General features: G+C 39.3%; 1 protein-coding gene across 1 annotated transcript; it reads right to left on the reverse strand.

Moving 5' to 3' along the window:
• Positions 1-185: 185 nt before the first annotated feature.
• Positions 186-15,371, reverse strand: LOC127354608 (pre-B-cell leukemia transcription factor 1). Its single transcript, XM_051384592.1, has 9 exons — positions 15,199-15,371; positions 14,219-14,590; positions 12,555-12,628; positions 5,948-6,192; positions 5,558-5,748; positions 5,309-5,444; positions 4,171-4,318; positions 2,467-2,551; positions 186-1,801 (listed from the first exon to the last, which is right to left on the reverse strand). Exons 2-8 carry the CDS (start codon positions 14,401-14,403, stop codon positions 2,511-2,513), a joined length of 1,020 nt encoding a protein of 339 aa, XP_051240552.1. The 5' UTR covers positions 14,404-14,590; positions 15,199-15,371; the 3' UTR covers positions 186-1,801; positions 2,467-2,510.
• Positions 15,372-15,693: the final 322 nt, after the last annotated feature.

Raw genomic sequence — 15,693 nt, forward strand, 5'->3', positions numbered from 1 at the left:
TGTGGAGAACTCCAATAAAACAACCAAAATCACTGAAGACAGCATGATTGTGTAATTTCTCATCATAGATTAGTTTGGATCATACAAACACTGGCTATAAGACTTATGAACTATGAAATAATCATCAGTCATCACAGAATTATAATTATTGTCATTGCAGGGAAGGAAAAGGACATTTAAAAGGATACGTAGCAATTGACTTTAATGTTTGCAGAATAACAAAATGCAATAAAAATTCCATCTTAACGGGTTGCACAAGTAATGAAATCTGTTAATACAACACATGTCTGGATAATGTAACATTACAAGTTTACACAGAGCAGTTATTATGACTTTTTAAAGAGTGTAGTGTAACTTACCTAATTCAATCATAGCTTTCTAAGATTCAGGACATTATGTAATTATTACTACATCATCATCATGTACATTGAATCCTGTCGAGTCATAATTACAATTTATTGTAATAATTACATTTGTTATGTTTTTTTTTTTCTTCAACATTTTTGACCAATTCAGGGGCTTTTTATCATACTAACAAGCTATTACATTGTACGGCACTCACTACATTATCAGATTAGTCAGACTCCTTGTCCACTGTCCACCTCAGCAGCCCCTTCCAGCAGATTACTGACTAATAGAGTCTGTACTCTGTTTATCAGGTCTCAGGATTTGTTGACATTCACTATTGAAGATTAACTAGAAAAAAGAAAGGAGTGAAAACAAAGAAAGGCAGGAAAAACAAGAGTTTAAAGAGAAAAAAAACCCTCTGAAAGCCTGGTTTGGCAGGAAATACACACCATATCCAGAAGCCAATTAGATGCAGCGGCACTGCTCAACACTAGAGGGCACAGATGAATAATAACACACATGGTACGATCCAATACTGTATGATCTGAAACTGAACCCAACTATCAGAACTGATTACATAGTTCAACAGACAGAACCTGATCTCCTGGGTTAACGCCTCTTTGGTTTGGTTGCTTCAAAAGCATTTAAGAAACATAATTACCTGTTAAAGCAATGTTGTTTTTACAATCATTTACATAGAAACAAACTCAAACCCAGCTGTTGTCAGAAGCAACACCACAGGATACAAAACGTAATAAGTGACAATGTGTTTATTCATTTTTGGTCATTTCTGCCATTTCTCATTTGTTGTACTCTTTCAAAGCATTTTCTCACTGACCTTTTTCTTAAGAAACTTAAAAGAAATAATAAAATCTACATGCTTTTTTTTTTTGTTTAATTATTACTTTAAAATAAAATGATGAATAAACATCTGGTTTAAGGCCACACACACGGGCCCTAAACCTTCCTACTCCTACTGGAGTACACTCCGGTAGCACATTAAAAAGGTTCTTTTCATCAATTATTTATCTTTCAAAAAAATAGAAAAATTCATGCGTAATTGTAAAAAGAAAAAAAAAACAGAGGTGTCAACACATTCGTTAAGTAGTGGAGTTAATAAAAACTTGTGGGAGAGACGTGGGAAAAGGATCAGCTTCACAAAGCAAAACAAAAGGTTGCAGAGTTTCAGAAATGTGTGTTTTGTGTGTGTGTGTGTGTGTGTGTGTGTGTGTGTGTGTGTGTGAGTGTGAGTGAGAGTGAGTGTGTGTGTGTGTGTGAGTGTGAGTGTGTTTGTGGTTCGGCTGGAGGTCAGCCTACAGTCTGGGATGTATTAGTCTGAGGAGCAGGGTGGGGGGCGGGGAGGGAAGGTGGAGAATCAGTGGTAGTGCTTGCTGCCCGGTCCTCTGGGTGGGGTACATAGGAGGAGGGATCTGTCCTGCCAGCCAGCATCAACCTACAGAAACAGATAGGACAGGGGGACAGGATGTTAAGAATCAGGTTCACTGACCATGTTAATACATCAGTTTTTTTAAGTTCAGCGCATTGGAAGTTTCACTGCATTTATGTTTGTTTGGATAATCTAAATTATTCATGAACTTATTGTTATTTGCAGAATTCTACACAATCCTTATTTCTGAATTGTCGTATAAACTAGAGAAATTGTTCATCTGTCCTAAAACAAAAAAAACCCCATCCCGTTGGAATATTTTACCTGACTGGTGAATGTTGTGTCTTTGTATATATATACTTTGGTTCCTGAGCCCGTCTTTAGTGCTACAGCTCTCGTTACATTGACACATTATGCTGTTAAACTCCTAAGTAGGTGCTCTTGAAATATGTTTAAAAAGTTTGAGAATAACTTAAAAAAGATGTCACCACCTCAATAACTAAAGATCCACCAACCAACAACTAAAAGGGACGGTGCACAGTCTGTGAACGTTTCCTTTAAGGCTCAACAACAGCCTAATGTTCAGGGTCAGATGTCGAGCAGTGTATGTAAAGGCACTACATCACCTTGTTGCACCATACCACATGCTAACACAGGGAATGGCTGTCACCATGACTACTCAGTTGCAGAGTGTGTAACTATAGCAACAGTGTGTAACCATAGCTACTCACATGGAGACCATGACGAGGTAAGAGAATCCTCAGGCAGGTCCTCATTACCTCCCATCAGGAGTGTAACACGAGGCTGGGTATCCTCCTGTTGGCATACAGGGAACACATCAAGGATTTTCACACACACACACACACACACACACACACACACACACACACACACACACACACACACACACACACACACAAGATTCTGAGAGTAGTCTGCAGACTGTTTACTGAGAGTCACTTACTTTTTGACCCACACAGTTTGTTTATTTATAACCAGATAGGGTACTTATGTTGCATCATATCCCACATATAATCAAAACTGGGTTAAACTCATAACTGGGACACTGTGCATGTGTGTGCACAAGTTCACCCACAACTCAAGTCATTAAAGGACCGGTGTGTAAGATTTAGTGGCATCTGGTGGTGAAGCTGCAGATTGAAGCCAACTACAGACAGCTCAGCCTTCCACACTACAGAAACTACAGTGGCCTTGAAACTGTGATGTTCTGGGCTAATGTAAAAACAGGGTGGTTTTTGAACAACATGGTGGCCTCTGTGGAAGAAGAAAACGGCTCATTCTTAGGTAACAAAAAGATGACAATTCTTTTTTTTTTAGGTTTAGATCTTCCCAAGTGTTACACACTGGACCTTCAAAATAATGATAAAAGATCTATACCCTAAAATTAGAGTGAAATTAAGAATTTCCTGAGATGATCTTGGGGCTCCAGATATGGAGTCAGTCCCGGTATTTCTGGTTAATTCAGTCTAGGTATCGGGTATAAAAAATATGCTGTTGATCACGTGAGTCAGACCAGTCGTCAATTGCAGTTGAAAAAACTACATTAAATAAAATAAATATTTAAATAAAATATCACAAAATTATTATAATTCCCACATAATAATAATAATAAATTATTTTTTTTAAAATGTAAGTGGGTTCTAATCAGCCAACTTAAATTTCTACTTTTTTTATGTAAGTATTTTTTCTGGGTATATTATCAGTTCTAATTAATAGAGAATTGGAAACCAAGTAACTAACTAAGCAAAGAAGGCTTGCTGCAGAATCCAAACCACTCACGGTTAATCAAGAGCAATTCTTTGCCACACAAAACTATGGGCAGATCTTCTTCACTGTGTAGCAAAGGTGAACCAACCCGTTAGAGCAGAATTACAGACAATTTGTCTTCTTGTTAAACCCTTTTTTTCCCTGTCAAACAGGTCGCTGTACAAGACAGCAAAGATAACTACAATACCTGAAACAAATCAAAATGATTTGTGTTCTTTTGAAGGCTGCGGGTTTTCGAAAGGCTAAAAAAAACAGGGAACAAGGAATCCGCTGACTCTACTGCAGGCTTTATCTCAACACTGGTGTGCCATCCAAACAACAGAAATGCAGCAATCCCCATCTTGTTCCTGCTTTGTTCAATCTGTGAGGACATCTTACGGGCTTCTAAATCATGTCGGCCTTTCCTCGGGGAGCATTTAGCTTTGGCTCATCAGGTCAAACGAAGTCAGCATTGACCAAACTGGAGGAAGGAGGACCTTGGGGGAGTCTGATGAGCCTTGAGTGTGATATTCAGCCAATCAGGATGCTGAATTACGGAGCAAGTGATTTATGGACTCTCTATACCAGAAAACACCTTTGGTTTTTTACATTGACAGAGGAGATAACAATACCTTAGGTTTCATTCACGTGTATGTGTAAGTATGTACCTGAGTTTGGTGTGGCTGGAGAGTTGGCTTGGCTTGCCTGTGAAGACACACTGGCAGCGCTCTTCCTGGTATACAGGTTAGCTTCGTCCTGGAGCTTTGCAACATTCTTTTTATACCGAATCCTCTTGTTTCCAAACCAGTTGGCCACCTGAGAGAGTTAGAGAGGTAAACACAAAGTCAAAAGACAACTCAGGAAACCAGCTGGCTTCATTACACTTAACCACCTCCAAGTATATGTGTGCTTTATTTTTATCTGTTAAATGTGGCCCATGTCAGACTCTAGTTAGGGGGGGGGGGAGGGGAAAAAAAAAATTTAAATTTTTTTGGGTTTTTGGAATAAAAAAAAAAAAAAAAAAAAAATTAAAAAAAAAAAAAAAATTTTAGAGTTAGATTTTTTTAACAAAACAAAAAAAAACCGAAAAAAAAAAAAAAAAAAAAAAACCCACCCCCCCCCAAAAAAAAAAAAAAAAAAAAAAAAAAAAAACCAAATTTAACAAAAAAAAAAAAAAAAAAAAAAAAAAACCCCTTCACTAAAAAATTGCCCAACAAAAAAAAAAAAAAAAAAAAAACCACCCCCCCAAAAAAAAAAAAAACAAAAAAAAAATAAAAAAAAAGAAAAGGGTTAAGATTTTTTTATTTTTAAAAAATAAAAACAAAAAAAAAAAAAAATAAAAAAAGGGAAAAAAAAAAAAAAAAGAAAAGTAAAAAAAAAAAGAAAAGAAGTAAGAAGAAAAAAAATAAAAAAAAATAAAAAAAAAAAGGAAAGAAGAGGTTTCCGGTTCATTTTGTCGAGTAATTTAAATACTCGATAATGGAAATTTTCCCCACCCCAAAAAAAAAAAAAAAAAAAAATAAAAAAAAAAAAAAACCCCCCCCCACTCTAGTGTGAACAGGTCATGGTCCTGAACTGACCCACATGACCAACGTAGATCTAGAGTCATATGAATTCTGATAGGAATCAGGTCACACTGCAAAATATCAGACCTGTATCTGATTTGGACCACATAAGAAAGTGGCCAGGATTGAAAAGTTTAGTTTCCATGTGATTTGTGATGTTCACACATATGATAAAAAAAAATGAAAATGAAAAAATCTAATTTGGGTCACACAGTGTGAACGTAGCCTTTAATATCCTAACCTGAGAAACAGTGATGGAACACTTCTTGGCCAGCTCCTCCTTGGCTTCCTCGCTGGGGTACGGGTTTGCCAGATGGGAGTAAAAATATTCATTCAAAATCTCTGCCGCTTGCTTGCTGAAGTTTCTTCGTTTCCTCCTGAGAGAAAAGGGCGATTGCAACAATTAACCGTGAGAAAACAAACAGTGTTGTAAGTACACTGTTACACGCTGGAAGAATAAAGTGAAGAGGAGGCAGGAAACTAAACCCACCTGGCATCCAGGAACCTGGAGCGTAGGATCATGACAGCTTCACATGTGCTCTGCTTTAGCTGCATCTGGATAGTGCTGAACTTGCGGTGGATGATTCCCACCTTTCGCTCAATCTCTTTGGGTGAGACTGGCCGCGTACGGGACTGTTCCCTCAGCAGGTTCATCACATGGTCAGTGAATTCATTGCATGCCTGTATGGGAGGAGTAGTGAGCAGGTCAGTTATGAAGAATTTGAACAAATATTTTTTCTTCTTCACTTCAGCCTGAGCCAACCGTCCGGTCTTCAGAGCCACTCACTCCACTTCTGCCTAAAACCCACATAACTTTGCTTCTCTGGCATCCCAAAATAAAAAACTAATTTCTGATACTCATAAGGTAAGATAATCACACCTGTTCGTATTTCTCCAGCTCAGTGTGGTACATCTGTCGTATTTGAGCAAGCTTCTCTCTGTATTCGGTGTGTTGTAGGCCGCCTTCATTGGGCGATCCTCCGGCTGCCACGGCAACCGCTGCTGCCGCTGCAGAGGCCCCGCCCCTCTCTGGACCCGCAACTCCCTCCGCTAAAAGCATGTTGTCCAGTCGCATGATCTGAGGGTCTGGACTGTCCTCCTCTTGGATGCCTCGGATACTCAGAGCTGTGGAGATGGACAAGAGCAGTCACAGACGCTCAAGTTATGGACGTGTTAACAGAAAACAAGGCTGTTTAAAGCCAGATCTTCCAGTTAAAATAGACTTTTTACTGTGACAACCTCCTGACTTACTGACCTACTGCTGTACCCTGGGTATTCACAGGAAGCAGAATAATAACTTTGTGTATCCTGCTGCAATGTTCATTGAAAATTTCTGGCTCAGCCATGCAGAACTAGAAAAACAGGAAGCACATTGCACACGCATAACTTAGAAAGACTACATAACATAAGCAGCTATTAGGCCACAACCTGCAGGCATTCAGTCAAACTTTTAATCTGTTTCCAAACCTGTTTCAGTATGTCAAGTTTCAATTTATATAGATATATATATCAGATATTTTAGCATCTTTAAATGAATGAATCACAGAAAGGTGTCGCTAGACAAACATGAGGTTTGATTTTTAGTTTGGTGTGCTTTAAATATTGTGTTAAATCTCATACAATTTGTAACAAATGTAGTTATTGTTCCAACACCAGTTGTGTACAAACTGGGAGATTTGAGGGAGTGTTTTTGAGAACAAGTAGGGTTATCTTCACAGCCAGCAGAGAGCACTATCTTACAGTAAAAGAACCACAACATACATACTATATTCAAATTATTTAATTGTATTCCTTATACCTATTTGTTTCTAAATGTCAAACACAAGGTAGAAAACTCAATTAAAAATCATCAATTATTATCTACTAGGCAGTCGAGAGACAAGCCCCAGTTTTTAATCTCATCTCATGTCCTACACACTTTGCTTGGTCCAATCTCTTTCTAGACAACATGTAGCAACAGCCAGCTAATGACCATAAGGCAGTAATGATAGTGAAACACTAGAATAAGCAACAAAGGAATTACATTTTCCCCCACACACCTCAGCAATACTATTAGAGCAACTCTACATCACATTAAATATACAGTCCCTACAGACAGCACAGCTGAATTTCAGACTATAAATACTGGGTGACATGAGAAACCTCAGCTACAGCTCTGTTCGTTGGAGGCAGTGAGGAGATCAAGTCTTAAGTGGTGTCTGTACGCTGGGGCAACAGGACTGGGAGAGACAGAAAAAGAAGAGGCAGAGAGAGACACAGAGACAGCAAAACATGTTGCGATGGTCCTGATGCCAAGTTTCCTTGGCATCTCTAAGCCCAAAGAAATACAGACACACATACACAAGCATCCTTGCACACACACACACAGCTGTTAATTAACGCCAGCTCTTAAGGAGCGACTAAAGACCCAGTGAAAAATGAAAGCTCATTTGGGAGGTCGTTAATTTGCACAGTTATGCAAATTAGTTGGCAATTACAAGGTAGTTCCAGAGATCGTCTCACATTCATAATCCCGCAACGAGGGCAATGACAGCCTCCGCATCTGGCTGACAGCATTCAGATAGACACACACACGCACACGCACACACTTACAAACATTAACGTGATCGCCTTTAATTTTGGAAATCTACCAGACATTATGGCGATTTCCCAAACCATATTACAGCAAGTGCACTGCTGTTATTCGATGCAGTGCACTTGCTGTAATATGGTTAATATGTGTAATATGGATGTAATACTACATGAGTACGAGTTCACTGCATTTAACTCCCTAATGTGCCAGATTAACCATATTACAATATAATCTAACAACTCACAAAGCCTCTCTCACACACACACACACACACACACACACACACACATACACGCCACATACAATCAAAGCAAAGTGAGTATGGCAGGTTCACCGACGTGAGTGTCTTCCTTGGCTACAGATCAGAACGTGAAGAAGATCCTGTTACTCAGATGTATGGCCAATGAGGGTAAATACATGATTACAGTTTACCGAGAAGCACTTCTCCATATCCACAGCCCCTTTTCCCTTCTTCCTTCATACTTTCAGAACTCTAAAGTGTGTCCTGTTCACAATAAAAATAGCACCTGAGACACAAAGATACAGAGTCGATTCTGGGACAGTAGAGAAATGTATTATTACAAATGAAATTATTACATTTATGCCTCATGGAATATATATATATTTGAACGTGTTTAAAATTTAAATTAAATTAATTAATTTAAATAAATACAATTTTAAAAATGTGAGGTGGGACCAACACGAGTTTTATACGCAACGTGTGGTTATACACAAAATAAATCATAGAACCAGGTTTGACAACATGGCTACTTTCTTACTAGACTTTTAAAATGATTTCAGCAAATTGGGTGAATTATTCAGACTATCAGGATAGGACGCAATATTGTAATTCATCCCCATGCATGCTGCTCAGAGTAATGGCAGTCCACAGCTCTTGTGCCAACAACGCTGAGGCCTCTCCCTCTCATCTCTCCCTCTCCTCTTGTGCCGTGTGCAGGCAGTCAGTAGGTGTGGTGGCATATGGAGCACATTTGAGCTTCTCTCTACTTATCTCCGGATCTCTGGATTAGGGTGTTCCTTTATCTTATATGTAAATAGTTAGTCTGAATGTGTAAATATTTAAATAGTTTGTTTGATCTTCTCCCTCCCATTGTAATTTTTTTGTACCTTTTTTTTTACTTCAAATATACAATGTCCCTGTAGTGAGTTTGTGATTATTTGGCTTTAATAATATTAATGTTAATGTCTGTGTATGTAAATTTCCATCGCCGTGTACCAATCAGAAACAGGTTTTCATTTGCACTGCGATTTGCAGTGATGCATTTATTGATCAAACACTTAGAAATAAACAATAACTCAACCAATGACTAAATAATGAATGAAATAATAAAAAAATGATTGTGGCCAAATAGCTACGGTAAATTAAATTTTAATTCAGATAGTGCAGCGTAGCCAGAAGTGTCTGCCGAGCTCATGGTGTGTCATTTGCATTTGTGAATTAGCCTAGTGATGCCAGGCAATTTTCCTTAATACCAATTTGTCTCCTTGCCACCACTTCTCTGATAAGGGCCAGCTTAGATAGAGCGGGTCGTCCATTAATCGCAAGATCACTGCTTTGATCCTTGGCTCCCTCCAGTCCGCATGTCTAGGACACTTCGACAAGATACCTAAATTGCTTCTGCAGGCTGTGTTATTGGTGTGTGAGTGTGGTGTCTGGTACGAATGAGCAGTAGTTTCTCTTTCTGATGAGCAGTTGACACCATGCATGGTTGCCTCTGCCATCAGTGTGTGAAGTGCTTCGAGTGGTTGGAATACTAGAAAGGTCCTTTATAAATGCAGTCCATCTATCCATTCTTGCTTCAACCTAACAATATTTCTTATTTAACTATTTGTGTTAAATGGAACCTCTGAGTGAAGGAAGATTAAAAAAGGAGGTTGAAAGAAACTGCTTGATATATGTGAGCAACAACAAGGTCAAAAGGGGAAATTCTTCTACTGTAACAGTAAAATATACATTCAGTTTATTAGTTATACTTGCATTCATATTGTGTTATACCGGGAGGTGTTTCTAAAAGAGGTTTCTTTTGTCCACCCCATTTATATCAGGGTAGAGGGCACAGTAAATATCATAAACAGGGCTTACTATAGTGCAGTAAAATTCAACAGCACCATATTCCAGCCAACAAAATGATTTAGTTGAATCAACCCCTCTCTAACATGGTTTATAACATTATAACCTTCAAGAAGGTGGGATTTGTTGCAGGAGACTACATTAGTCTCAGCTAGGTGTACCTCATAAAGTAGCAACAGAGAGTATAAGAAAAGAGTAAAAGCAGGAAAGAGAAGACAGCAGCAGAGCGGATGAGAGAATAGGGAAGACAGCTATATTTGAAGGGGGGGCAGGTCCTATCACTGTTAATTACTTCATAATTAGTCAAGAGTTTGGGCCAGCCTTCCAGATTGCCCAGTGACTCTGTAGAGTGTAAAAACACTAACACACGCTCACACACAAGTGCACAAGATAAATGAGCTGTAGTCTATGACGCCTCGTAGAACAGAGCGCTCTGACAGAGTCAATCCAGCTTTGTGAGGCCATGGGTGGCAAACTGTCCCCCACTGAGAATCTGATTGTAGTGAAGGCTGACAGGACTCAGGGGTCTGGAGATTATCAACTGCCTGCCAATCCATGAAACACAACCATTACTGCCTCTGCCTCCAACTCATCCATCAATCTGTCCCTCCCTTGCTATCTTTTACTCCCTCTATCTCTCTTTTCTTTCTATTTTCTTTTTTTCTGTCTGCACCTCCCATGTTTGCAGCTATGTGTCCCTATGCCTCTCTTTTCATTTGTTCTGTTTTCTCACTTTGGCCCTGTCCTATTTTGTGCGCTGTTACACTGTGAAAACTCACAGAAAATTGGGATGGTAAAAATAGAGAGTTGTATTGGGATTAGGGAAGGAGGGAAAAGAGAGGTAGAGATAGGATGACAAGGAAGTGGGCTGATATATCCAGAGGAGACATATTCCTCAGAAAACCGAAGTGTTTTGGACTGTCGCTGTCAAGTGAGGAGTTATTTTTAATAGTTTTAACTTGGGACGGAGAAGAAGGGAATGACAGTAGAAAATGGGAGGCAGCACAAGCTCGGGCGAGGGAGAAATATTATATGCGATAGAAATGTGATATATGTTCTAAAATTCCACATTAGTCTACATATAGAGACTGCATGAAAGCCCATAAAACCCCATAAAAATAAACGTGTTTCAGAGCAATACGAATTTCCATCAGGAATTGAACCGTGGATTGGTCAGATCAGTGTGAAGGAGCCATAACACACTAAAAGCAGAAGTTAAACAACAATTGCCTTATTCACATTCAAAAAATATGCACACACACACACATAACTAATGTTCATGTGTCGATGTAGTTTTGAAATTTTTCTATCTATAAAGGTGGTCCCTAGACATTCATTTTCACCCTGCAGCTCTAGTATGGAAGATAATAATGTGCACCATGCAGTCATTGACTTTATAGAATTTCCTTTATTTACTTGCTCACCTTATTAGAAGTGAGTGTGTTTGTTTCTTTGTGTCAACAAAGACCAAAACTAACGATGAATCAATCTAACAACTTGTATAGTATATGTGAAGCCAAAGCCTGCTATAGTTTATTCTTCCTGTACCATTGTTGTCCAAAACCATTAAAAACTCATCAGTGGGCCACAGTGTTGTAATGATGTTTTCCTTCATTCAATTAATCCCACATGCTTCTGTAACACCACTTACTAGAGCACCTAATGTGTATTAATCCACCTCTGAAAACAGCAAATGCAATATTTATTTCTATTTCAGTAACTTATTACTTAAAAACATTTACTGCAAAGCCTGCAGCGTCCAGCTGTTTTAGGAAATTACTGAGCCCAAAAATAAAAATGAAACTATACTTTTGTGAGCCCTTTTTTAAAGATTCACATCTTCAGTAGCAACAAATGAACTTGAATGCCGCAGACAGGGTAGGGGAATCAGAAAGTACTGAGAGAAGAACAAACCGTTTTGTGAGATTTATTGACAATAAAAAGATATAAAAGAGTGGTTCCCAACCTTTTTCCTTAAGGGACCCCTTTTCTATGACTGAGTATGTGACATATTTTATAGATGACACAATAACTGCAGGAAGTTTGTGTAAAACCAGAGATTTTGACAAACTTTGAGCAGATTATTTCTTGTGAATATTGATCAGAGATGTGTTTTCCTGATATTTTTAATACAATTATCTGTCTGTATTATGTATTTTTATTAATTTTAACTCTCTCCTGTTTTCTACTGAATGCATTTTACACCTTCCCTCTCTTTGCCACTGATTCTTCAGGCTGTAGTGCTCCACTCAAAAACATTAATAAAGATGATTTCCTTCCATTTGGGTGGGATTGAATAAAGAAACCTAGGTTAAGATTGTATGTGTAAAATCCTTGTAACTACCATCCTGTTACTGTTAAGTTTCCTCCTGTAATTCACAGGAGCTATCTCAGCATTACATCATCCTGACTGCTGCCACACATTCCTGATGTCACCCAGATTAGACAATTCTGTTGCTCTGATGTTATGACGCTCCTCCTACAGCAGTGCGTTTGGAGGAGAGCATCACCAAAAATCATCAAGCAGAGGTTAAGTTTTAGAAAAATGCCATCACACACTTAAAGCACGAGTAAGAGAGCACGACAGCAAGAGAGGGAGAAAGACAGTCTCACAGACGTGATCATAAGGCTTTCTTTTAGAAATAAATATACACTGTTTTCCCCTTAAAACCCTTATCCTTATATTCTATCCTTAATACTATGAGCCTGAAACGGTGAGTTCAAAATAATCTGTGGGGTTAACCTCAACTGTAACCATAGATGCACTAAAAGAGGAAAAATACTTTTCCTTATCAGCATATGTGAAACAAATGGACCTCTTACCTGTCCTTTCTTTGATCTCACACAGGACACTGAAGAGGGCGGGCTTCATTCTGTGGCAGTTTAAAGCATGTTTCCTTTTATGGGAAATAAAAGAGAGAGACAGACTGTGAATTACACACTATGCTTCGGTAGACTTTATATATGATATTGGTTACGGGCACTGACATCCATCAGAAATAGATCATGTAGACACATAGCAAGTCAGTGCTGGACAGACTGAGTTCAGATGAGTGACTGTCTGAAAACAGGCCTGAACACATAGTTGTCTAATTCACCTGAACTTACTCACCTCAGCGAGGAAAGAGAAGAGACTGAACCACACAGAAACACTTTGAAAACAATGTTGTAACATAATATACTGTTTTCTATGACACAGTACTGACACTCCGGCACCAATTCAGTATTGTCCGCTTTCTGTTACATGACTGAATTTGATGTTTTCTGGCAGTTTAACTTCTTGCCAATTGATGGCTGTTTGATTTTGCAGATACTGTCACACACTCATGTAGCTTCTGAAAAAAAAGCTCACACTCTGTGCAACTTGGTACATTATGTTTTATCTCAACTTGCTATAATACACTAATACTACAATTATTCATGGCTCTATATAAATACTGAACCAATTTGATTCCTCTTTTAAAACTGAAAGTCACTGAAATCCCCAAGACAGGTAAGTTTTGTTTGTTGAAAAATTGTGTGAAGCATTAAGAGCAAGAGAGGACAACAGACAACGTATTACAGCAATAATAAGTCATGTTGGATTAATTAAGATTAATTAAAGCCACAAATAGCTGGAATAATATAAACTAAGCTCATCTGTCTCTACTTTCATTTGTAGTTACACAGATACTGTGATGTATCGTGTGTGGTTTTAAAGATCGTAGTATTGCCTGTTGGGATACTATTTCGAGCAAATTGTTGTGATTGTATAGTGATTGAGCTGCGAGACTCCTCATCAATGTGTCTCACAATATTGTAAATGTGTGCAAAATCACACAATATCACAACAATTAAACTGATGTTCAAACCAGTGAACTACATTCGACTGTTTAACTTTACTTGAATCCAAAGCCTTCATATGTACAATATGTATTTCAAATCTGTGGTAAGATAACGTAAGATAGTAAATAAATATTTAACCATCATGCAGCTCTGTGACTTACCATGTGACTTCAAGCAACACTACAGAGAACTGACCTACATGTCTGTCCGGGACACAGTGTCGCAAAGATTACAAGACTTTACTGTAATGTTCAGGGGTTGATAAACCCCACACCATCAAAAAACAATTAAGATCTGTGAACAATCCTATTGTTTGTGTGTTGAAGCGAGGGTGATGGGGGTCCGGGTCATAGGAGCTAGTTACAGCAGGGGTCAAATGGAGTGAAAACCCTAGGTTAAACTCCCAAATGGCTGTTAAATGCTCATGAAGATCACCTACTGTCTGTGCTGGCTCAGCTTTGTGTTCAGGCCTGTGGGGGTGAAGGTGCACAGCTGGAGAAGGGGACAACAGTTCCAGCAGTATTGGGGATGAGGGGGTGTTATTACAGTGTATTACAGTGTGTCAAACGTGTGTTAAACCATGCAGACCCCAAAAAATCCAACTCTTAAACATCATGTCTCCTATCAGGCCTTATCTGGTCGTGTGCCTCTGTGATTATTACCTGGCCTGGGCCTCATCCAGACTCTCATCTGTGATGGTCATGATCTGCTGGAGGATGTCACCAATGTCCTGCTGCGGCTGACCGAGGTTGTGATGTTTCCTGATGTTGTCGGGATCACCCACATCCTCCTGAGACAGTCCAGTTAGTCCAATGTGACCCAACATCATGCGGGCCTGGTCCTCCATAAACCCAACGTGCCACTTATTATGGAGGGAGGAAGGAAGGAGGAGGAGGAGGAGGAGGACTACAAAATGGGGCTTCTTTTCCAACTTTCAGCACTTAAAATACCGAGAGGCTGAAAAGTTTTCCAAAAAAAAAAACCATTCAGGTCTCAAAGCTGAGAGCAGCGTTGTCTCAGCTGCTTGTCTTGGTCTGAATAACAAAGGAAGAGAGACAGAAGTGCAGCAGCTTTACTATGTGTTCATCTGAGGAAAACGAGAAAACGCAGCTCAGGTTACCAATGCTCTAAACCGGGGTTGTTCTTTGGCATGGGAGGACACGGTTCACAAAATATTAGCCTATAGTAAGATACTGTTGTTTTTTAGAGTAGCCTGACGCGCGTGCGCACATCTTTTCTTCCCCTGAAAAGACAAAACCAGGAGGCTCCGAGGGGGAGAAAAGCCTCAAAAGAAAACGAAAGGTATTTGTTTGTATCTGAGCGGTCATACGTGCAAACAGCGGGGATGGAGAGTGGGTCAAATATAAGCAACAAAAACGCCAACAATTACCAAAGCTGGCTCGTAACAAAGCTAACTCACTCCTGCTTTGAGAGGTTGTTCGGCCCTTTTTCCAAAGCGCAGTCTCAGCAAATGCCAAAGGAGGACTAATAAAGAGAGCCGCGCAGACGAGCCACGGTGTAAAATAATGGTCTGCGCGGTGCTACAGCTATATCTAATGACCCGGGAGTCCCTTTGATGTCGCCGCCTCCGTCTTTATTCGCCACTCATTCGGTCATTAAAAGTGTGAACCGACGGGGTCACCTAAAATACGGTGTAGGAAAGGTTTTCCCGAGGAACTTCGTCAGCGTGGTTCCGTCCGAGGCTCACTCTGCCAGGTTTGTACCATTAGTTGTTGCTGTTTTCTTTCCCTGCTCGGCTCTGCGCCTGCTGCCCCACTCCTCCCAGAAAAAAACCCACCACGGAGCAATGCCGTCCATGTGAAGTTACACAGGGTGAGAGAGCACCACTTCCGCTCTGGCTTTTCAGACTAATACACCTTAACGCAGACAACCGGGTTCAAGGCGCATGTTTTACTCCACTCCATCTCTAGAGGCTATTATTGTATTTGTTTGTTTTTTTTACTCCACTGTATTTGTCTGACACATTTAGTTCCTAGTTACTTTTCAGATAAAACAAATTTTCACACCCTTCTTGTCCAGTGTATTTCCAGATGTTGTGATTTCTAAATGTTTATTTTATAATGTTTGTAAATGTTATGATAAAGTAAAGGATTATGTTTTCCTTTATGGAAATGCT

Source organism: Dicentrarchus labrax, unplaced genomic scaffold, assembly GCF_905237075.1.
Source record: "Dicentrarchus labrax unplaced genomic scaffold, dlabrax2021, whole genome shotgun sequence".
Classification (NCBI taxonomy): Eukaryota; Metazoa; Chordata; class Actinopteri; family Moronidae; genus Dicentrarchus; species Dicentrarchus labrax.